Below are 24,488 nucleotides of genomic sequence, written 5' to 3'. Positions count from 1 at the left end.
GGTTTGTGCTGGGTTATGGCAGCAGAAGGTGTGAGGGAGAAGAGGGTGCGGCTGGTTTAGTCTTTAGGGTTAGGGGTTGGAGTGATATAACTGAGTTTGTATTTGGGTGTGTGGATATAATGTGGGCCGTTGGATTTGGTGAATGGATGGCCGAGATTAAAGGGTAAAATGGGCAGGTAGATGGGTCGATCCGGCGGGTCAAAGGATTGGGGTTAAGGAAGGGAATGGGCTGCCCGATTTTGGGCTTCTACTTGTGTAAAATTGGGCCAAGATTTTGTACTTCTTCAATTTTTAAAAGTCCATTAAATAGCCAACCCAATCTTTTTTAAATTAAAACTAAACTAATTTCAATTAATTAAATAAACTATGTAATAATATGAAACTATATATTTTTTAATATATCATGTTTTATATAAAATAAAAAGTAAGAGTGAAAATCATAGTAAAATAAAATATATGGCTATAAAAATCTTAATAGCCTAAACTAAATAGAAATAAGATAAAACATGAAACTATATACATATATTTATTATTATTTTTGTATTCTTTTATATTGAATTTAATAATAAAGTGAAATCTTATAGAAATAAGTTTAAATAGATATCCTAAAAATACTAGGACCATTAAAGGTAATTCTAATGCGTGGGTCAAAAATTACGTCTTACAGCTGTCCCTCTTTGTTTGGAAACACAAAGAGTTTTCGGAGCAAAGAACAATAAGCAACGTAATTGATTTATGACCCGACACTTATTCAAAAGAAAATAAAGTTGGCTAAAAAAGATTGTGACCGAGCCCTGGTATCTGAGCTGCCTACATATCCTTGACTATAAAGGAATCAGGTCACGTGTAGTTCAGAAGTGAGGAAGGACGATGGAGTACCGAGGTGGAGAGTCGAGTGAAGTGTCGTCGAGGTTCCGGTCCGCGGTTCCTGCCATTACATAAAAAATAAAAGGAAAAATTACAGCAAAAGTAAAAGGAAAATACAAGATCCTATCTACTTCTTATCTTGAATCTTCCGTGAATCTCTACTTGATCTTCAATATGCAACTGAAAAATGAACCATGTTCTTCAGGCGGGCTCCTGATACTTCTTGAATTTGCGAATTGAAGTAACTCTGAAATGAATTCCCTCGTTCTCCAGGTGGGCGCCTGCCAATAGCTTGACTTTGGTATAAAATGAGTTCCCTCGTTCTCCAGGTGTGTGCCTGATTTCCAAAACTTGAATTGTGTTCCCTCGTTATCCAGTTGGGCGCCTGATTGCTAAAACTTGAAACTGTATTCCCTCGTTATCCAGGTGGGCACCTGATTGCTAAAACTTAAAACTGTATTCCCTCATTATCCAGTTGGGTGCCTGATTGCTACAAAACAGTCAAAACAAAAGAAATTTTTCTGCCCCAGTTTGGGATCTAGGCATATTTGTGAGTGTTAATTGGATCATGTTACCTACAGAGCTCTAAGAATTTAAAAGCTAAATCCCATTATCCAGGAGGGCCCTGAAAACTTCAAATTGAATCTCATCTTAAGAGTGATAACTTTAAGGCTAAATTATATTTTCTAAAGGGAGAACTTACGCTAAAACTTAAAATTAAATCCCATTATCCAGGAGGGTCCTAAAAATCTAAAAACTAAATCCCATTATCCAGGAGGTTCCTGAGGGCTTTTAAAATTAAATCCCATTATCCAGGAGGGTCCTGAAAATTTAAATACTAAATCCATTATCCAGGAGCGTCCTGAAAACTTTTAAAATCAAATCCCATTATCAAGGAGGGTCCTAAAAACTTTTAAAATTAAATCCCATTATCTAGGAGGATCCTGAAAGCTTTTAAATTAAATCAAATTATCCATGAGGGTCCTGAAAACTTTTAAATTAAACCCCATTATCCAGGAGGGTCCTGAAAACTTTTAAAATTAAATTTCATTATCCAGGAGGGTCCTGAAAATTTAAAAATTAAATCCCATTATCCAGGAGGGTCCAGAAGGATTTAAAACTAAATTCCATTATCCAGGAGGGTACTGAAAACTTTTAAAATTAAATCTCATTATCTAGGAGGATCCTGAAAGCTTTTAAATTAAATCAAATTATCTAGGAGGGTCCTGAAAACTTTTAAATTAAACCCCATTATCCAGGAGGGTCCTGAAAACTTTTAAAATTAAATTCCATTATCCAGGAGGGTCCTGAAAATTTAAAAATTAAATTCCATTATCCAGGAGGGTCCTGAAGGCTTTAAAACTAAATCCCATTATCCAGGAGGGTCCTGAAAATTTAAAAACTAAATCTCATTATCCAGGAGGGTCCTGAGAATTTAAAAACTAAATCCCATTATCCAGGAGGGTCCTGAAAATTTTAAATTAAATCGCATTATCCAGGAAGGTCCTGAGAATTTAAAAACTAAATCACATTATCCAGGGGGGTCCTGAAAATTTTAAATTAAATCCCATTATCCAGGAGGGTCCTGAAAATTTTAAATTAAATTTCATTATCCAGGAGGGTCCTGAAAATTTAAAAACTAAATCCCATTATCCAGGAGGGTCCTTAAAATTTAAAAACTAAATCCCATTATCCAGGAGGGTCCTGAAAATTTTAAATTAAATCGCATTATCCAGAAAGGTCCTGAGAATTTAAAAACTAAATCCCATTATCCAAGAGGGTCCTTAAAATTTTAAATTAAATCTCATTATCCAGGAGGGTCCTGAAAGCTTTTGAATTAAATCCCATTATCCAGGAGGGTCCTGAAAATTTTAAATTAAATCCCATTATCCAGGAGGGTCCTGAAAACTAAGAATGAACTTACCTGAGCCATGCTCTCATCTTTGAGGATTCTGAACATAATTTCTTGCTCCCTGGACCATGCTTTTTCATGGGAGGTCCCTGTGGATTTAAAAATTTTCTTGCCCATGTTTCAGACAAATAAAATCTTGTTAGTTTGAAAATGGGGTGGTTAGTTTGTGACATTCTTGCTGAGTGTCTGCTTCCGCTACTGCAATGCTTCATTCTGATTAGCTGCTTTGGGATAGCAAGAAGTTGTTTGACCTTTTGATTAGAACTGGACCACAAAATCTCTGCATGACCTGAATCTCTCACACTCACTTGTCACATTGTGTTTTCATTTTGAAAGTTGTTGAATCCTTCTATTTTCTCAAAATTCAAGATTCACATGATTGCCTGAACCTCAGTTATCACCATACTGCTTATTCAAAATCAAGTCAATTGTGATGTGTCTGGCCGGACTCCGTTTTGTGCAATTTAGAAGCTGGTAGTAGGCTATGAAATCCTTTCCTGCTTGTTCAACAAGGGCTGACTCAAAAGAGACCCATTAAGATAGACTCAAAGAGCAAAGTGAATAATTTTTGACAAAAGGAACAAAGGAAAATTTTGAGCAGAGATGACTATATGAAGAAGAATGAGAAAAGAAGACTTATCTGAGGGAAGCAGCCAGCTCCAATGATCATGACATGCAATTTGGACTGATCAGCCTAATCCGTCCAACCAATCATATTTTCAGTTCATGTCATGTCTTCATACTTTAAAAACCGGGCTTTCAATGGTCCAATTTCTCTGTAAAGTCATGAGCCTCATTCGACTTGTAGTGCCCTGAAGGGTTTTCACCAACAAGCCTCTCTCATTTGTTCATCCCTCAACTCACCATCGCCTTACGGTGCCCGCGAGGGTTTTCACCAATAAGAATCTCTCATTTTAAATTTTCTCTCAACTCACCATCGCCTTTATGGTGCCCGTGGGGGTTTTCACCAATAAGACTCTCTCATTTTAAATTTTCTCTCCTGCGCCCATGAACAAAGTGTTACCCATGATGTAAATCATACCTCTATCTCGCTTGACCTGGCATCCTCAAAGATTGATCGAAAGGTCTTTCTTTGGATCGTAATGTAGGCTTTTGGACAAGGTTAGAAAGAAAGGGTGGCATGAAGGCTCAAACTAACTTAAGATGAAAAGGGGTCAAAATTACAACTTTTGGAATCAGATCTTTTCAAAACCAAAACTTCTGCCCCAGTTTCTTTGGGTCTGGGGAATTTTAAATTTTCTTTTGATGAGACCGAACCGTAAGGCTGCCTACGTATCCTTAAAAGGAATCAGGTCGAACGTAGTTCAAAAGGAAGTTGTTTTTTCTCTCTCTTTTTTTCTTCTTTTTTTTTTTTTATTTCTTTTTTTCTCTTTTTTTCTTTTTTTTTCTCTTCTTTCTTTCTTTTTTTTTCTTTTCTCTTTTTTCTTCTTCTTTTTCTTTCTTTTTCATTCTTCTTATTTTTCATTCATTCATTCATTTTTTTAGTTCTCTAATTCTGTTATTAATTCCAAAAGAGGGGTATGAAAGAAAATAAATAAAGCTCAAAAGGGGTAACAAAGGATGGAAGTGTTTGGGTAGCGGAACAAAATGCCCTCGTCATTTCATTTTTGAACATGCCAAGTACAAAATACAACTGAAGGTAAGCAAAGAAATCATACATAGTACCTCTTAACTGCATCAGAATTGATAGTCATATCTACATATTTGCCTTCTATGTCTGTTAAATACAAAGCATCATTGGGCAACACTCTTGTCACAACGAATGGCCCCTGCCAGTTTGGGGCGAACTTGCCTTTGGCTTCCACCTGATGAGGAAGGATGCGTTTCAATACCATCTGGCCCACTTCAAATCTTCGAGGACGCACCTTTTTGTTGTATGCTCTATCCATTCTCTTCTGATACAATTGACCATGACATACTGCAGCCAATCTTTTCTCATCAATCAAACTCAACTGCTCTAGCCGGGTTTTGACCCACTCATCATCATCAATTTCAGCTTCTGCAACGATCCGAAGGGATGAAATCTCAACTTCTGTAGGTATAACTGCCTCAGTTCCATATACCATCAGATAAGGAGTTGCACCTACTGAAGTGCGAACAGTAGTGCGATAACCCAGTAAGGCAAAAGGCAACTTTTCATGCCACTACCTAGAACCTTGAACCATCTTACGAAGTATCTTCTTTACGTTCTTGTTAGCAACCTCAACAACTCCATTTGCCTTGGGGCGATACGGGGTGGAGTTCCGATGCATGATCTTGAACTGTTGGCATACCTCTTTCATCAAATGACTATTTAGATTAGCAGTATTGTTTGTGATGATCACCTTGGGAATTCCAAACCGACAAATGATATTTGAATGAACAAAATCCACTACTGCCTTCTTGGTCACGGACTTGAAAGTTACAACTTCGACCCACTTGGTAAAGTAATCAATGGCCACCAGAATGAATCTATGCCCGCTTGACGCTGCCGGCTCAATTGGTCCAATAACATCCATGCCCCAAGCAACAAAGGGCCAAGGTGCAGCCATTGTGTGTAACCCGGATGGGGGAGAATGAATTAAATCACCGTGTACCTGGCATTGTTGACATTTGCGAACAAAATTGATACAATCCCGTTCCATGGTGAGCCAATAATAACCTTCTCAAAGTATCTTCTTTGCCAAAACATACTCGTTCATATGCGGCCCGCAAACTCCAGAATGTACTTCAGCCATGATAGTTGAAGCTTCTTTAGCATCTATGCACCTCAGCAGTCCTAAGTCCGGAGTCCTCTTGTACAAGATTCCTCCACTAAAAAAAATCCACTAGCCAGACATCGAATGGTTCTCTTTTGGTCACCTGTAGCATGTAATGGATATACCCCCAACCTGATGTATTCATTGATATCGTGGAACCAAGGTTCGCCATTGATTTCTTCTTCCATCACATTACAATAAGCATGTTGATCATAAACTTGGATATGCACGGGGTCAACATAAGCCTTGTCTGGATGATGTAACATTGACGCCAGAGTAGCCAAGGCATCAACAATCTCATTATGAATCCTGGGAATATGTCTAAATTCGACCGACCTGAATCATTGGCAAAGATCATGCAGGCACTGTCGGTACGGTGTGAGCTTCAAATCTCGAGTCTCCCATTCTCCTTGAATCTGGTGAACCAACAAATCTGAATCTCCCGGAACAAGTATTTCCTAGACTCCCATGTCTATAGCTAACCTCAAACCCAGAATGCATGCTTCGTACTTAGCCATATAGTTGGTGCAATAAAATCGAAGCTGGGCTGTTACAAGGTAGTGTTGCCCTGTTTCAGAGATAAGTACAACCCCTATTCCGACACCTTTCATGTTAGCAACTCCATCAAAAAAGAGTTTCCAACCCGCCTTTTCATCATGGTCAATCTCGTCAACACTCATGACCTCTTCATTAGGAAAATAAGTCTTCAGTGGCTCATATTCATCATCCACCGTATTCTCGGCTAAGTGGTCGACCAAGGCTTGGGCTTTCATCATGGTCCGAGTCACATAGATGATGTCAAACTCTGTAAGTAAAATCTGCCACTTCGCTAGTCTTCCCGTGGGCATAGGCTTCTGAAAGATATACTTTAGAGGATCCATGTGGGAAATGAGGTAAGTAGTGTAGGACGACAGATAATGCTTCAACTTTTGTGCCACCCAAGTCAGGGCGCAACATGTCCTCTCAAGCAGAGTGTACTTAACCTCATAGGGAGTGAACTTCTTACTGAGATAATAGATTGCTTGCTCCTTCTTTCCCGTGATGTCATGTTGACTCAATACACAGCCAAAAGAATTATCCAAGACTGTCAAAGAGAGAAATAAAGGTCTTCTAGGCTCTGGTGGGACCAATACAGGTGGATTCGACAGGTATATCTTAATCTTATCAAATGCTTCTTGACATTCATCAGTCCACTTGACCGCAACATTCTTCTTCAGCAGCTTAAAAATGGGCTCACAAGTTGTCGTGATCTGAGCAATAAACCTGCTGATGTAATTTAACCTTCCAAGCAAACTCATCACCTCTGTTTTGTTCTTTGGCGGCGTTAACTCTTGAATAGCTTTGATCTTCGACGGGTCTAACTCAATACCTCGTCGACTGACCACGAATCTTAGCAGTTTCCCAGACGGGACACCAAATGCACATTTTGCTGGATTGAGCTTGAGGTTGTACCTGCGGAGCCTTTGGAAAAACATCCTCAGGTACTTGACATGGTCAGACTACTTCTTTGACTTTATGATCACATCATCTACATAAACCTCGATCTCCCTATGTATCATGTCGTGAAATATAGTGGTCATTGCCCTCATGTAAGTTGCCCCAGCATTCTTCAAACCAAATGGCATTACCCGATAACAGTATCTTCCCCATGGTGTGATGAATGCTGTCTTTTCAGCATCTTCCTCATCCATCAAGATCTGGTGATATCCCGCATAACAGTCCACAAAAGACCCAATCTCATGCTTGGCACAATTATCGATCAGAATGTGAATGTTCCGCAATGGAAAATTATCCTTCGGGCTTGCTTTGTTAAGATCACGGTAATCAACACAGACCCTGGTCTTACCATCCTTCTTTGGTACTGGCACAACATTGGCTAACCAAGTAGGATATCGAGTGACTCGAATGACCTTTGCAGTAAGTTGCTTTGTGATTTCTTCTTTGATCTTCACACTCATATCAGTCTTGAACTTTTGCAACTTTTGCTTGACAGGAGGGAATGCTGGATCAGTTGGCAATTTATGAACTACCAGATCAGTGCTCAGGCCCGACATATCATCATATGACCATGCAAAGACATCTTTGTACTCAAACAATATTTTGATTATTTCCTCCTTAACTTGCGGTTCTAAATGCACACTTATCTTGGTTTCCCTAACATCATCCTGGTCCCCTAAATTGATTGCTTCGGTCTCACTCAAATTAGTTTTTTTTTTCTTCAAATTGTTTTAGCTCTTTACTGATTTCCTCAAATGCTGCTTTGTCATCATATTCTGTTTCATCATCAGATTCTACTTCTTGGATTGTTATTTCAGGATTAGATTGGCTTTTAAGATTCGGCTGAAAATTCTTCATGCATATCATGTCACTGCAACCAGCATAAAAAGAACTGTACAAAAGAAAAATGAACAAAATAAAACACTATTAAGAATAACGGAAAACGGAAAATTTCATTTCATTGAAAATAAAAGGATAGAAGGGTTTGAACATCAAAACAAGAAAAAACTAAAAATATGTATTACAACCCTGGAATAACCCAAACAACAGAAAGGAAAACAAAGCAAACTACCAAAACTCCTTCCTGGTGGAGAGAGAAGTGGCTTCCCAATTTCTAAGCTTCACGTTTGGGCCAACGAGCTGCACATTTGCTTTACTAGAGCCTTCACCAACTTCTACCATAATGACCTCTTCGAACAGACTTTGGAACCTCTTAATCAGCTCTTCATCAACATCGACCACAGGTTTTGGGATTGAGGAGGTTGGAGGTTTTTCGATCCCTGGCTTGACAAAAGACTTAGAGATGTGTGGGACGGGCTTGGGGAGCGACCATACCTTCTGTTTCAGATTTTTAACCCTTTTCATGTCCTTCTCTGTGGGCATGAATCCCAAACCAAATGTACCAGGATTTCCACTGGGGCGCACTGGATGCACAATACCCTGCAGAGATGGGCCCAAATCCTTGCCTGGTACAAAACCATTCTTCAACATTTCCTTCGCAACCATGACGGACGCGGAGGATAGCTTAGGACCCGGAATGCATTTTCCCTCAGGAATTTTCTCAACAGACACTGTTTCGAAAGTCTGATAGACCCAAGGTACCTTATCATCTTCAGCTTCGATGAACAGAACAATTGTATCATTATAAGCTGATAAGTCTTCGTCACCGTGCACAACTATTTCCTGCATGTCCCATTCAAACTTCACCATTTGGTGCAGAGAAGATGGGATTGCCTTAGCAGCATGTATCCAAGGCCTGCCCAACAACATATTGTAGGAGACAGTCACATCTAACACTTGGAATTCCATGATAAACTCAACTGGACCTATCGACAATTCGAGCATTATATCTCCAACAGAATCTTTGCCTCCCACATCAAAGCCTCGGACACATACACTATTCAAGTGGATTCTTTCGGTGCCAAACTTCAGTTTTTGTAGGGTAGACAAGGGACAAATATTCGCACTAGATCCATTATCAACCAAAACCCTTGAGACAACAGAATGTTCGCACTTCACTGTGAGATAAAGAGCTCGGTTGTGTTCTGTACCCTCCATAGGAAGTTCATCGTCCGAGAAAGTGATCCTATTTGCTTTGAAGATCTCGCTAGCTATCTTTTCCAAGTGGTTCACTGTGATCTTATCAGGAACATGTGCCTCATTCAAAATCTTTATCAAGACCTTGCAATGTTCATCTGAATGTATCAACAAAGACAAAAGAGAAATCTGAGCTGGTGTTTTCCTCAACTGCCCCACAATGGAATAATCCTGCACTTTCATCTTTTGCAGGAACTCCTCAGCCTCTTCCTCGGTAACCGATTTCTTTACTGGCATTTGGCTATCCTTGAATGGCTTGGCTTTCCTTAATTCTTCTTGGGTGAAACATCTCCCAGAATAAGTCAATCCTCCAGTTTCATTAACTTCTTCCTTTATTTCTTTTCCTTTGTTTGTCACTATCACTTGTTTATAATTCCATGGAACAGCCTTGGCATCGACCACTAGCAGCTGGGTTACTGGTTTAATGATGATAGGGGTAATAGGAGCCCCTTTCACAACTATGACAGGCTTACTTGGAATCCCTGGTACTACCACTTTTGAACTTTCCAAACTTGCCCTGATATCTTTCGATAGCCCTTTCACGACCAACACTGGTGGTTTCGAACTGAGTGAACTTGGCTTCTCTGTCACCCCTTCGACTGTCAAGAGCTTTGCTTTGGTAGAGTCTGGAGCTTTAACCAAATTTCTTTCACTGGCCCGAATCATCATGACGGACTTAGAAGACTTCTTGGGCTCCCCATCCTTATGAACTATTTCAATCATATGTGTCTTTGCATGGGTTGACAAAGGGTTTTGGTTGATGTTTGGCGTATCTGAGCTTTGGACTATAATTTGGTTTGTATCAATGAGCTCCTGAATTGCCCATTTCAAATGCCAACACTTCTCTATGTCATGCCCTAGAGCATCAGAACAATAGGCGCATCTTAGGGAATAATCGAGGTTCTTTGGAGGGGGATTTGGTATCTTTGACTCAATCGGCTTCAAGACATCCAACTGCCTTAACCTTTGAAACAGACTAGCATAGGACTCTCCAAGCGGGGTAAAAGTTTGTTTTCGTTGTTGCCTCTCTCTCCTATACTCTGGCCTTGATCGAAAATTTGAACCAGTGGGGTTTTGATAGGGCTGTAGGGGTGGATAGGTATTTTGTGGAGCTGGGTAGATATTTTTTGGAGCTGGAGCACACCATTACGGGTAAAGAGGGGGTTGAGCATATGACTGTGTATGGTGAACAAGGTATTGGGATGGCCTGGCTGAGTATTGGGGGTTTTGCGGGGAAAAGTAATGTTGAGGTGGATTATATGGAGCTTAGGCGTAGGTTTGAGGTCGGGGTCGAGGATGGGTGTACTGATGAGGTGAACCCCTCTGGCCATGCCATGATGCGGAGACAAACATAGCGACATATTCCTTCTTCTTCTTGCCTACCAAACTTCCGGTACCACTCTGGATTGCCTGGGTGGTTGCTTTTATAGCAGAATAGCTCATGATCTTACTCAACTTGAGCCCCTCTTCCACCATTTCTCCCATCTTCGCCACGTCATTGAAAGACTTACCAATGGCTGAGATCAAGTGGCCATAGTAAGTGGGCTCCAGGGCTTGAATAAAGTATTTAACCATCTCGTCCTCTTCCATCAGAGGATTGACTCGTGCAGCTTGCTCCCTCCATCGGAACCCATATTCTCTAAAGCTTTCACTGGGTTTCTTTTCCACCTTGGTCAGAGATAGGCGGTCTGGAACAATGTCTATATTGTACTGAAAGTGTCGGGCAAAGGCCTGAGCCATATCGTCCCAGGTGTACCACCTGCTGGCGTCCTGGCGGGTGTACCATTCTAAAGCTGCCCCACTCAGACTTTGGCTGAAGTATGCCATCAGTAATTCATCTTTCCCCCGGCGCCTCTCATTTTACTACAATAACCTCTCAAATGAGCTACAGGATCCCCATGTCCGTCATACAAGTCAAACTTGGGCATCTTGAACCCGGCAGGCAATTGGACATCGGGGAACAAACACAAATCCTTATAGGCCACACTCACTTGGTTTCCCAACCCTTTCATATTTCTCAATGATTGCTCTAGACTTTGTACCTTCCTAAACATCTCTTCTTGCTCTGCGTTCTTAGGTGGTTTGTCAGTTTCAACATGAGGCTCAAATTGGGGATTGTAAGAGTAAGGATCTAGGACTTTGAAGGTGGGCTCCGGTGCATAGTAGTGGGCATCTATAGCGGGGAATGCGGGCTCATTAGAGGATCGGTGGAGGGTAGCTTATGGAGGGGGTACAAAAATAGGAGCAGATGTCGGAGTAGGGTATGAGGTTGTTTTGGCTGGCGGAGCATGAACTATTTGGGCTGAAGTGCCGGGGTAGTTGTGGTAAGGGGTAAAGCCAGGTGCATGTTGTGGGGAAAGATCAATGGTATTGGTCATCTGGGATTGAGAGAGTGGTGGAATGGAAGCAGGGTTTTCTGTGTAGTTGGTAGGGAACGAGGGTGGAGGATGTCCCTTAATCCAGGCTTGATACATTTCTTCCATCTGATGCTTCAACCTCCGAACCTCCTCTTGCAGTTCCGATTCCAACTCAACAATCTCCCTTGTTGGGTCTACAACTCCAGTGTCTATTTCCTTGCTAACCATGAATGTTTGTCGCTTTGATCGGGTGTTGTATGGATGACTTGCCAGGATGGCAACAAACTAACCACCTTCCTGAAACTTAATAGAGATAATAGAGGATAACAACACAAAACCACCATGTTAGCGTTAGAGCATTTATCAAATAATAATATCACATTACGTGCAATGCACCTAGCAACAATTAACGGTTCTAAAATGGCTTTGAGGGTCGCAGGGTTATATGGCATCATCCCAATTTGCTCATTTCAATCCTTTCTTCTCTTTCTTTTCCAACACCTCTTATCACTCTTTTCTTTTTCTTTCTCTTTTTATTTTGAACCAAAAATTATTTGATCGAATCCGATGTGGGTTGCCTACGTATCATATCCCTCATGAATCAGACCAAGCGTAGTTCTGGAGAAGTGGTGGAAAATAAATTGAAAACAAAATCTTTTTGGGATTTTTCATTTAAAACATTTTGATATTAAAATACAAAGGGAAACATGATAATGAAAGACATGACAGACTCAACTACACTACGACAGACTCTGACACTACCTAAAGGACTCGGTACTTCTAGACAAGACACGAAAGAAAAAGACAACATAAGACAATCTCAAAACACCTAAATAGAATGACTCCTCAAGCTGCTCCTGAATGCGATTGTCCTGACAGGGATGGTCCTGGGCTGTCCGTCATGCTCAAACTCTGTAACATGCCTCGTAAAGAAACACCAATGCTGGGAATAAAGGCCTTGGTGTGTGCCCCCGCATCCTGAATGTCGACCCTAAACAAATACTGGCCATGCTGCTCCACGTTCGCTGCCAATCCCGCTAACTGAGACTTTATCAACTCAAGCTTATCCCAGGGATCTTGGTCCGATGCCTCCTCAAAATCATCTGTCTGAATTGCCCGACCCCTAAGTTGTGCTGGCAATGGGGTGTTGACCCCTGTCGGGACGGACTGTAACCAAATCAAGTACTCCTGAGTACACTCGGCCTACCAACGTTGTCTACTAATATATTTTTCTTCATCCTCTTTGCATTGTTCCAGTATTGCACATACTTGATTTCATCAGCCGCTTTTTTGCTAAAATTTATGATATGCCTCCGAAGATTCAAAGTTGGAGGCTCCTCTTGTCTTCTGCCCAATTGCCGCATTACCCTAACGGGAGTATACAGTCTGATACACTTAAGTCCTATCAGCATCAGGAAAGGCTGCATGAGGCACCCTACCAAGATATCATCCAAAGGTAGCCAAATGTAAGCCCACAAAACATTCCCATTTGTCCTCGAACCAAGGAACTCAATCCAAGCCAGGACGCCTACTGGGTATGTAAACCTAGGAGATTTCATCCTACGTTCGATGCATACCACCCGATCCCTCAAGGCACGCTCGATGGGACAAAGTAAGGAAGCGCTGTGCAAATGCTCCATCATCCACAACTGTAGCAAAAGGTTACTTCCTTCAAAATATCTGACACCTCCCCTAACCTCACTCAGGGCTCGATACAACTCTGCTAAGATCATCGGCACAACAGTAACGGTTTTGCGTTACCTCTCATGAAATAGTGCCATTACCACTAACTGCAGACGGGTGCTAATTTACCTCTCATCTAATGGAAAAACCAATAATCCCAACAAAGCAAGGCTGAAAGCTTCGAGGCGACGTCTTTGCCACTTTGCCTTGGTTGTGCAGAACTCATCCCAAAAGATGCCAAAACTATCCTGTGGTCCAAATCTAGCAAACAAATAATCCAAGGATATCCAGGACTGCTCAAGACATTTTAAATGCTTATTATCTTTCAGGCCCAGGTCGCTGAGGAATCTTGTACTAGAGTGGTCTCGGGGAAGTATCGTGTCCTTGCCTATATAGCTTAAACGAGTGAGACCAGACATTTCCGCCAAAGTAGGAGTCATCTCACACTCTCCAAATCTGAAAATCAAATTTTGCGGATCCCAATAAGTTAGCATCGCCTCCACTAAGTCTGGGAGGGGTGTGATCTCAAGAAGGGAAGTTAGAGTGCCCAATTTCTGCATTAACAAATGCTGCTCTAACGATGAAAACATTTTCCACCACTTGATCAACTTCCTAGGAATCTTTACTATCATCAGCACTTTGGATTGAATCAGCAGGTCCATACCTAAATGAAGCAAACATGGTTAGCGACTCGGGACACTACGTGACCCTAACACATTTCCTAGTGGACAAATGCAGGACACAACTTGGCTATATTTGCAAAATGGCCTAAGTGGCTGAAAGTAGCTATTAGCGTAAACTTGACAAAGTTGACCCCTAATGCATGAGAAATACTCCATTTAAAGCTTACATGACTCTAATACCGACAATCATGGTCTTAAAGATTACTTTGCAGAAATGGACCCTTTTTTTTGCAAACATGGCTGATCTGGCCAAATGTGGCTAGGGACGCAAACACGCCATGATTGGACCTTAAAGTGATATGACACCGAGTTATAAACTCAACATCCTAAGACATGGGTAATTGAGCCACCCTTGCGAAAATAATCCTACTTTGCAAGAATGGTCGATGTGGCCAAAAGTGGCTAGATATGCAAATTTGACAGGAATGAACCTTAGAATTAAGAGGACACTTTATTGTAGACTCAAGATCCTAAGACAAGAGATAACAAACTACTTTGATAAAACACTTCTATTTTGCAAAAACGGCCAATGTGGTCAAATATGGCTATACATGCAAGATTTGGCTACGACCCCAGAAGCCAAGAACCTAGGACCTACTAGGAAGACCGGACCCTATGTTGGTTGCCTACGTATCCCACCCCAGAAGACGAGAATCAGGTTCGCGTAGTTCGGGAAGATTAGATATGGGAGAAAGCTTAAGAAATGACACTAATTTAGAAAAATATTTTTTTTGTCTTTTGTCTTTTTTTTTTTTTGAAAATGATGGAAAATGTAAAATCTTTTTGGATTTTCTTTTTCATTTTCATTTTTGAATTTTTTTGGAAAATAGTGAAAGTGTAAAATCTTTTTTGGATTTTTCATTTTTTATTCATTTTTTTTTGAATTTTTGGGAAAATAATGGAAAAGTGTAATTTTTTTTTTTTGGATTTTCTATTTTAAAATTTCTTTTGTATTTTCTTGAAAAAGTCGTGAAAGAAAAATATAACTGAGCCCTACTTGCTTCATTTTCACCTTTCTTTCCCAAACATCGGTCCGCCAAATGACCTTTTTACCCTCAAAGATGCAACATATATCACATGGGAATGATCGAATGTCTTTTTGGGCCACGGGCCCATTTTGACAAAATTTGGATAGGCTTCCTATAAAGGGACACTGTGCCTGGGACCGAGCCCTACTAGGTCCGAATAACATGATGCAAATAAAAATGACCTAAAGGCTGACCTAAGTTTGGGGTTCACTAACAACGCAATTCGGGGGAGTGTATGATCGATGGTGGCTGCTCAAGCTTTCCATCCACTCCATATGTCCGACAACTCCCCCTCCTAAATTAAGGGTAACTCAACAAAGTGTTCGTGCACGCGACACGTACTCCGAGACTTGTTGCAGAAAGAAGACCTATGGTTATGCAAATGATGACAGTTTATAAAGCAGTAACACATTAAAAAAACTGTAAACAAATAAGTAACTAGCAAATAAAACGAAATAAACAAAATAAAATCAAATAAAACAAACGAAACACATAAAAACCTCAACCGAATATCCTAAAATCCAACAAGATCAAGTACTAGCTCGGACCTGCAAGTCCCCAGCAGAGTCGCCAGAGATGTCACACCCCCCTTTTTAACCAAACCTCACTAACCCTCTTAAAAATAATAAAAGGATTTCGCAAAGTCCGAAAGGGCTTTTCAATTTTGAAAGTGACAAAAGATTGTTCAAAAGGAAATAACTCAGAGTCGCCACCTGACTTCGATTTCGGTGTGCCAGGTCACCGTTTTTTTTAAAAATAATTTTTTCCTCTTAAAATATTTCAGACTCTAAAACCAAGTCCGCACCAGAGATTCAGGTAAGGGGGGTCATTTGACTCGGGGAAAAGGTGTTAGTCACTCCCCAAGTCCCGTAAAAATCACGGTTGCATACATGATCAAGTTGACTTTTTAGGATATTCGAATTAAGGTAAAAACACAGAAACGGAAAAATAAACACACAAGAGGCTCGAGGTTGTTCCCACATAATAAAAGAAGAACTAAAAATAAAAATGAAAATAAAATACTACGAGTTCTACTTTAGGTCTCCAAATACAAGTACTTCGGGACATTCCCCGGAATAAAATATATGCAAGTCCTTCGGGGCATTCCCCGGATAAATGTAACTAAGGGAACGACCTCTTGCCTCAAAACCAACAAAAATCCTAAGGCTTGCCTACCCAAATGTGATCGGCCGAAGCATGTTCTTAGCGGACAATGTAATTAAATAAACAAATGAAAGAAAACTAAATAAGGTAGAAGAAAATTCTAAATCATGCTCATTCCTTTCTCAACTTCTCATTTTTATTATTAGACCGAGCCCAATAACTAAAGCATGAAGACAAATCAATTGCTAATGGGTTTCGGCCTTCCCCCATTCCCACGGTCCCAATATCCATAATTCAATAAAACTCACAGTCAAACAACAGTAATTAACAAGACAAATCATCTGGTATAAAGTATTGAGCATTCATAGAAAATATGAACTAAACAAAACTAAAATAATAGTTACTATGAGTTAAAGAAATGCAAATTATAGCCATTTGGAAGAGCCATTCAAAGATTGCTAACCCGCCCAGAACTTTCATGAGACTAAACAAATCCATTTTAAATGTTGTTCACGTAATACTCATTCAGAAATTAACTAGAACAAATATTAGGCAAGTTAAATGTCACTGTTCCATATGTTTCCATCTTCCAATAATAGTTTTCAACAGAAAGTTCAAGAGATGTTAAGTAAATTGTAGGGTATGATGAGGGCTTAAATTAAATGACAAAGTAAGACACTTCACGTAGGGTCATCAGCAACATCAACAGATAGTTGTATTCAATCCAGAGCAGTGCTAAACACATACATAGCTGCAGAAGCTTGCTTTACATATCATTTGTCTATGTCTAAAATGAGCAAATCATGGCAAGTAGCTTAAATCTTAACGGAACTTTGTGAGATAGGTCCAAGGTAACAGAACTTTGCTTAACTTTGAAAGAATAGTCATTATCGACACTATGTTTGGAACAATATTCAAACAATCAAGCACAACACTCTCTATTATAACATTACGACAGTATAAGATCCAAGAAAATTGAAACATAATTCATTTCCAAAATACGAACAAGCTACTAAAAGAGACTAACAATCACAATGGCACAGATTAAATCAAAACGGGATTAACAAACCCCTGCTAACATAACTATGTATGTAATAGATTAAAACATGATACCAACAAACCGGTCCTAAAATGGCTCTTCCGGCTAAATTTACTATGAAAACTAAGATAGATGAATAGTGGGAATGAACCTGAGAATGCGAGTTCCTTCTTAGTAGCGGATAATTATGAGAACCAGCGACAATGCTCTGAATCCAAAATCCGAACGAGAAAAGCAGCAACTAGATTGAACAGGAACAGCGAACTCGACTTCGAATGACAAGTCCAGTCAATCAAACTCCTAATACCTCAGTTGAATTCCAGAAGAAGAACGAAACCCTTTCTTTTTGAATTTTCTGGCCTTTGTAACAAATTAAGAAAAACGACAGAATTGAAATTTTTTGGTATTTTTTTATATCTTTCTATGGAATTCAAAGGAAAATAGAAAATAAAAATTCAAAAGCTAAGAACAAAGCCTCCTTTCTTTTCGTCAATTTTCTCCGAAAAAAATAAAACCCAAAAAAAAAAAGAAAAAAAAAACCCATCTCTGTCCAGACCCCAAATATATAGCTCCCTCTCGAAACTTCTCCTTCTTCAATAAGAAATCTCTCCAAAAACCCGAATTTGCCCTTCAATAAGTTCCGAAAATCCCCTGCCCCCAAACGAAAATCCCCTCTTGTTCTCCTTTCTGGATGGTTCTAAGACAAATGAAAGACTAGGATTTAAAGTTTTCAAATCCTACGTCTACCACTAATTCGAATTCCATCCAAGGGAAGCAAGAGCGCGTGGAAAGGGGAAAAATGGAATTTCTTCTGACAGAGATCGTTATGGTCATGATGACGTGGAAGAGAGAAAGAGGAGGGGGACCATGAGGGTTCGTTTATGGTGAGGTTTGGGCTGGGTTATGGTAGCAGAAGGTGTGAGGGAGAAGAGGGTGCGGTTGGTTTAGTCTTTAGGGTTAGGGGTTGGAGTGATATAACTGAGTTTGTATTTGGGTGTGGGGAAATAATGTGGACCGTTGGATTTGGTGAATGGATGGCCGAGATTAAAGGGTAAAATGGGCGGGTAGATGGGTCGATCCGGCAGGCCAAAGGGTTGGGGTTATGGAATGGAATGGGCTGCCCGATTTTGGGCTTCTACTTGTGTAAAATTGGGATAAGATTTTGTACTTCTTCAATTTTTAAAAGTCCATTAAATAGCCAACCCAATCTTTTTTAAATTAAAAATAAACTAATTTTAATTAATTAAATAAACTATGTAATAATATGAAACTATATATTTTTTAATATATCATGTTTTATATAAAATAAAAAGTAAGAGTGAAAATCATAGTAAAAATAAAATATATGGCTATAAAAATCTTAATAGCCTAAACTAAATAGAAATAAGATAAAACATGAAACTATATACATATATTTATTATTGTTTTTGTATTTTTTTTAAATTGAATTTAATAATAAAGTGAAATCGTATAGAAATAAGTTCAAATAGATATCCTAAAAATACTAGGACCATTAAAGTTAATTCTAATGCGTGGGTCAAAAATTATGTGCTTACACTACTAGTTCAACATCTATCTTCCAGTTAATTCATCTAGATGTTTGGGGGCCCTATAAGGTGCCTACATATGATAGGAAGCAATATTTTGTCACTATTGTGGATGATCTTAGTAGGTACACTTGGGTTTGTCTAATACATTCCAAATGTGAAGTGATAGTTGTGTTGAAAACTTTTCTTTCCATAATAAAGAATGAGTTTGCTGCTACTGTGGAGATTTTGAGATCTGATAATGGTTCAGAGTTTTCCAATTCTAAATGCAATGAACTGTTGGCTTCACTTAGTATTGTACATCAAAGTAGTCGTGCTTACACACCACAATAAAATGGCATTGTGGAAAGAAAGCACAGACACATTTTGAAATTGGCAAGAGCTTTGAAATTTCAGAATGGAGTCCCTATTAAGTTTTGGGGAGAGTGTACGAGAACAGCAGTCTATTTAATAAATAGACTGCCTACACCAGTATTGCAAGGAAAGACTCCATATGAGTTGTTGTATAAGAAACAACCCAATATTGACCATCTCAGCGTCTTTGGATGTTTGAGTTATGCAACCTAAAACCAAGAAAACAGTATTCCTTGGTTATTCTGATACTCAAAAAGGGTACAAGCTATATGACTTAGACGATAAAAGTTTTCCTTTCAGTAGAGATGTTACCTTCAAGGAACATATCTTCCCATTTAAAGACATTGACAGTGATGAAGATGATATGTTCACTCAAAGTCCTGCTAATACTTAACTACTATCACCAGACACTCCACCTATTCATCCTTGATCAACACAGCAAGAAAGGCTTGTTGACAACATCTCTACACCTTGTGTACCAGCACAGGATCAACAGGATCATGACAACAACCCTGAAGATAGCTTCATTACTCCATGTCCTACTCCTTGTGATGTTGAACCAGAATTCCATCAATTTGAAGATGAGACAGAGGTTGTGGATGAAGTGATTGAGCCAACAATTCCTGGAGTCTCACCTATAAGTGTCCCAGCTGAACCAGAAATTCAACCAGCTGATCCAGCTCAACCTTCTGTTATCACAGAGTCACAACTATCTCGACCTACAAGATATGCTAGACCTCAAAGGAACTCAACTCCTCCAATTTGGCACAGAGATTATGTAGTTCAAACCAAAACATCAAATAGCTGCAAATATCCATTATCTTCCCACCTTGCTTACCATCATCTATCACCAGCATATCAGTCATACCTGGGAGTATTCTTAGCCCATATTGAGCCAAAATCCTTCAAGGATGCTGTTAAAGATTAGAATTGGGTCACTGCAATGGAACAAGAGATTCAAGCTCTTGAAGAAAATAATACATAAGAGATAGTAGACCTCCCTACTGGAATACAACCCATTGGTTTAAAATGGGTCTACAAAATTAAGCACAAGGCCAATGAAAAAATAGATAAGTTCAAGCAAGGTTGGTTGCCAAGGGCTATACATAACAACAAAGATTAGATTATCATAAAACTTTCTCTCTAGTGGCCAAAATGGTGACTGTGAGAACTGTGATCAATATTGTAGCTTCCAGAAATTGGCCCTTGTTTCAAATGGATGTCAACAATGCCTTCCTACAAGGAGATTTATTTGAAGAGGTTTATATGGATTTTCCTCAGGGATTTCACAAACAGGGGGAGTACAAGGTATGTAGATTATTGAAATCCCTTTATGGATTGAAACAGACATCTAGACAATGGAATATCAAACATACAAATGCACTCGTACATGCTGGATACACTCAGAGTTCCCATGATCATTCCTTATTTACCAAGAGGCATAAAGGGGACATTGTAATAGTCCTAGTCTATGTTGACGATCTCTTAATAATTGGGAGTAAGCAGTCCCTCATTGACCAAATAAAGGAAACTCTGCATAGTTCCTTTAAGGTAAAAGACCTAGGGGAACTAAGATATTTTCTGGGAATTGAAGTCAAGGATCAAAGAAAGGAGTGTTGTTGAATCAGAGAAAATATGCATTGGAGTTAATCACTAATGTATGGATGAGTGGTTGCAAACCAGTAGCAACTCCTATTGAGTTGAATCAGAAATTAACAATAGTTGATTATGACAGTTATGTTGGAAGAACAGATGATTCTCAACTTGAAGATGTAGGAGCCTATCAACGACTTATTGGAAAGCTAATTTACCTTACAATCACAAGACCAGACATCTGCTTTGCAGTGCAGGTGTTGAGCCAATTCATGCAGCAACCTAAGAAGTCTCATCTAGATGCAGCCCTGAGGGTGGTAAGATACATCAAACTGGATTGGACATATTGTTGAGAAGAGGACAGGCATCAACATTTACAACCTTCTGTGATTCAGACTGGGCAATTTTCCCCAACACAAGAAGGTCTATGACAGCGTATGTTGTGAAGCTTGGGGATTCTTTATTATCATGGAAGTCCAAGAAGCAACAGACAATTAGTAGAAGCTCGACAGAAGTAGAGTATAGAAGTATGGCAGCTGTAGTGGCAAAGACTATTTGGATGGTTGGATTGTTGGAAGAATTGGGAAACAAAGTGGAGGTACTAGTAAACTTGCATTGTGATGGCAAGACAGCTATGCAAATAGCTGCAAATCCTATATTTTACGAGCGGGCTAATCATATTAAAATAGATTGCCGCTTCGTCAGGGAAAAGCTCAAGAATAGGCTAATTGCAACTCAGTACATACCTACAAAAATGCAACTAGCGAACCTGATGACAAAAGGCTTGAGTGCAGCACAACATCAGTCCATATTATCCAAGCTAGGAGTAGAAGATGTCTTCCACTTACCAGCTTGAGTGGAAGTATTACAACAATAGGGACTAAATAGGAGATAGAAGTAAATGAAAGGGGGCAATTTGTAAACAGGCAAAGTAGAGGAGAAAGATGGTGTATAAGAATATATGTTAGAATCTCTGTATTAGTTAGTTAGTTAGTTAGAAACATAGAGATTCTAGAATATACTGATCTCAATTTCTCTATGTAGTCTTCTTCTTCCTCTTCTCTGTAAATCTGCTACGTTCAGTTGATAATTAAATCAATACGAAGGATACATGTTTGCATGTGTAGGAATGTGTATTAGCTCTTTCAAAGTAGCTCAATTTGACATGCGGTTACATGGAGGGGTTCTTATTTCTGATTATTCTAAGAGAAAATATTCAAAAGCTATGGCTTATTACTGAGTTGTCCCTTTTTAGTTAGTTTGTGCACATACTTTTGCATATATTTGGTCGATAAAGCTACTTTGTATGTCGTTGGATTGTCTAGTAGGAACAAGTCTTAAATCGTGTCTCAGAATAAAAATTAGCGACAACTAGGGGCTGCTTAATTATGTATTTAGCCTAAATAGTGTACTTATAAATTATGCCTTTTTAATACTTTTTAGTCCTGATCCAATTAATCCGTATACTTCAGTAATTGTTCCTTTTCTATTACACTTTTGCCTTCCTACTTTTCGGGCATGGGACTCTATCATTCTCATGGATATTTCAAAGACCAATATGCCCTTATTCTGTACTTTCAATGTACTTAGTGGGCGTTTGGACATAAGAATTATGAAATTCCGAAAAAAGTAAGAAAAAAATAAGTGAAAATGATATTTGAAAATTAGGATCATGTTTAGACATGAATATAATTTGGAATTATTTTTTAAATTTTGTGAGTGATTGAAGTGAATTTTGGAAAACAACTTTTTGGAGTTTTTTAAATTTTCGAAAAATTTCAAAATTCAATTTCAAGTGAAATTTAAAATTTTCATGACCAAACTCTAATTCCGAAAAAGAGTAAGAGAATTTCCAAAAATAAGGTGATGATGCTACGTTGTTCGTTGAAAGAGCTTGTTTAATAAGTATGTATTCCCATAGCTGTAACTTTATTTTCTTCACATAATAAGTAAAATATCTCAAAAGTGACAATTGACATTAAAGCATGCCAAAAAGTACCAAGTTATTGTTCTTACAGAGTGTCGATGCAACATTGATTTATGTGTACCTGATTTGTTGGTGTATCAAGAAACTAGCTTTAGTCTGTTGGGGGATTGGGGTTGGGGACGGGGGAGGGGAGGGAAAATAGAAAAGATCATAAAGAAGTGTGCATTACAATTGTAGCGACTTTTAAAGTTGTCATGTAAACTGCAAAAGTCATCCCAAGAGATTATTAGAGGTAATTGGAGCGTCATTGAGATAAGTACAGTCGTTGAAACATATTTCTGACTACGCTGAAAAGCCTTCAGAAGAAATTAGTTAGTCACCACAAAAGGCAATTAAAGTCGTGTAGAAAAAAAAATATTGTTAAAGAATATTTTGTTCCGCATCGATTGTGTAAGTGTTTTTCTAAAAGGATTTATAATATTCTGGTCACTCCATTTATTGTCTTAAAATTTTGGGTTAGATACTCAAATTCTTTCACATTGAATCAGAGCAAACATTTGGCTTGGTGAGCATAGTTGCACAACTACCTTCTCTCCATATGTCCTATCGCTATGGGTTCCTCTCTTTCTCTCAACTCAGCCATCTGCTTTGTGTACCCTCCCCATCCCCCCCCCCTCCCCCAAGTCAATCTATCAAGCCACTAGTATGGCTCTAATCACATATTATAAGCATGTTGAGCCTAATCTGTCTCCCTCTAGTTTAGTCTCTCTCGTGTTGAGCCTCCTCTCTCTCTCTCTTTCAAAAAAGAAACCCTTATATAATCGATCGATGACCATGAACATGTACATTCTATAACACCTCCTGCATGTGTGAACCTCACGAACAATAATTACATGTGCGGGAATGTGTTAGTGGATGTACTTCTCCCTAATCATAATTTTGTAAGGATTTTCAAAGAATGTCTATAATATCTTGAGCCACTACTCTAATATTGTATTAAGATTTTGCATTGGATGTTGATTTGATCGGAGATAAACTAAACATCGGAATATAAAAATTATAATAATTAAAGCAAAACTAATGATAGATTTGATGAAGATAATCAAAGGTAATCTGAATAATGAAATGTAGAAGAAATTTAGAACCTTAAGTGAATTCTCAAGCAACAATTGAAAATTGTCCGATCCCCTCTGAAGAACGACAAATTAGGAACCCTAGATATAAAAAAAGGAGAACAAGATTACCTTCAAGAACCCAATTCATGAAAACAACTAATCCAAAGTCGAACTCGAACCAAGATGTTCCAAATCTCTCTCAAAAATTTTCTTATGTCAAAATATGCTAAGTGCATAATGAAATAATCCTAGGCTAGCTATTATAAATAACCAATGGGTAAAATAGGGTAAAGTTTCAAAGTTAATTTTCCAAAAAAAAAACTCGTCTTGCCAAACCGTAATACACAGCTGAACAGTGTCGAATTTCAGAAGCTTATTTTCTTCAGCTCTTCAGGCCCCTCTTGAACCATTAGCCAACGGTTGGTGAAACTGTTAGAAGTTCTGAATTTATAAGTGACTAAACCAGTAAAAATAAATGAACAAAAATTGGCAGTAGTATGTCCCGAGCCCAAAAATTCCTTAAAGAATCCTATCCCCTCACTATTGCCCAAAGTTAACGGATAAATTCTTCTCAGGATAGAACGGAACTTCCAACTTAGCGGTAGCGACACTTCAAACCACTAAGTTATCAGCGAACTCAAACTAATGGTGCAAATCACACGATCGACTTACTTAGTTTTGAAAGTAGTGATGCAGAAAGAAGAAGGAGATGAATCAGAAGATTTCAAGATAAAAAAATTCTGAAGGAATGACTGCCTATTTATAGCCAACGAATTTCTGGATTGAAAGGGTTTGAAAGTGGCTGTTCACACTGCAAGTGGCTATTCATGAAATGTAGCCTCTCTGGTGGTTGTTTAACACGAGAATATTTAAAATAGAAATAAAGACGGAAATTAAGTTAATCCACCGTTACAAATTACGGTCAC

At 38.9% G+C, this 24,488-nt stretch overlaps 1 protein-coding gene across 1 annotated transcript; it reads right to left on the bottom strand.

Moving 5' to 3' along the window:
- Positions 1–7,645: 7,645 nt before the first annotated feature.
- Positions 7,646–17,575, bottom strand: LOC142166411 (uncharacterized). Its single transcript, XM_075225624.1, has 2 exons — positions 17,178–17,575; positions 7,646–13,836 (listed from the first exon to the last, which is right to left on the bottom strand). The coding sequence occupies exon 2, from the start codon at positions 9,853–9,855 to the stop codon at positions 8,104–8,106; it is 1,752 nt and encodes a 583-aa protein (XP_075081725.1). The 5' UTR covers positions 9,856–13,836; positions 17,178–17,575; the 3' UTR covers positions 7,646–8,103.
- Between the last annotated feature and the right edge of the window lie 6,913 nt (positions 17,576–24,488).

The sequence above is a fragment of the Nicotiana tabacum genome, chromosome 11 (genome assembly GCF_000715075.1).
Source record: "Nicotiana tabacum cultivar K326 chromosome 11, ASM71507v2, whole genome shotgun sequence".
Classification (NCBI taxonomy): Eukaryota; Viridiplantae; Streptophyta; class Magnoliopsida; order Solanales; family Solanaceae; genus Nicotiana; species Nicotiana tabacum.
Note: the sequence above shows the minus strand (reverse complement) of the source record. Positions and strands in the feature narration are given on the sequence as shown.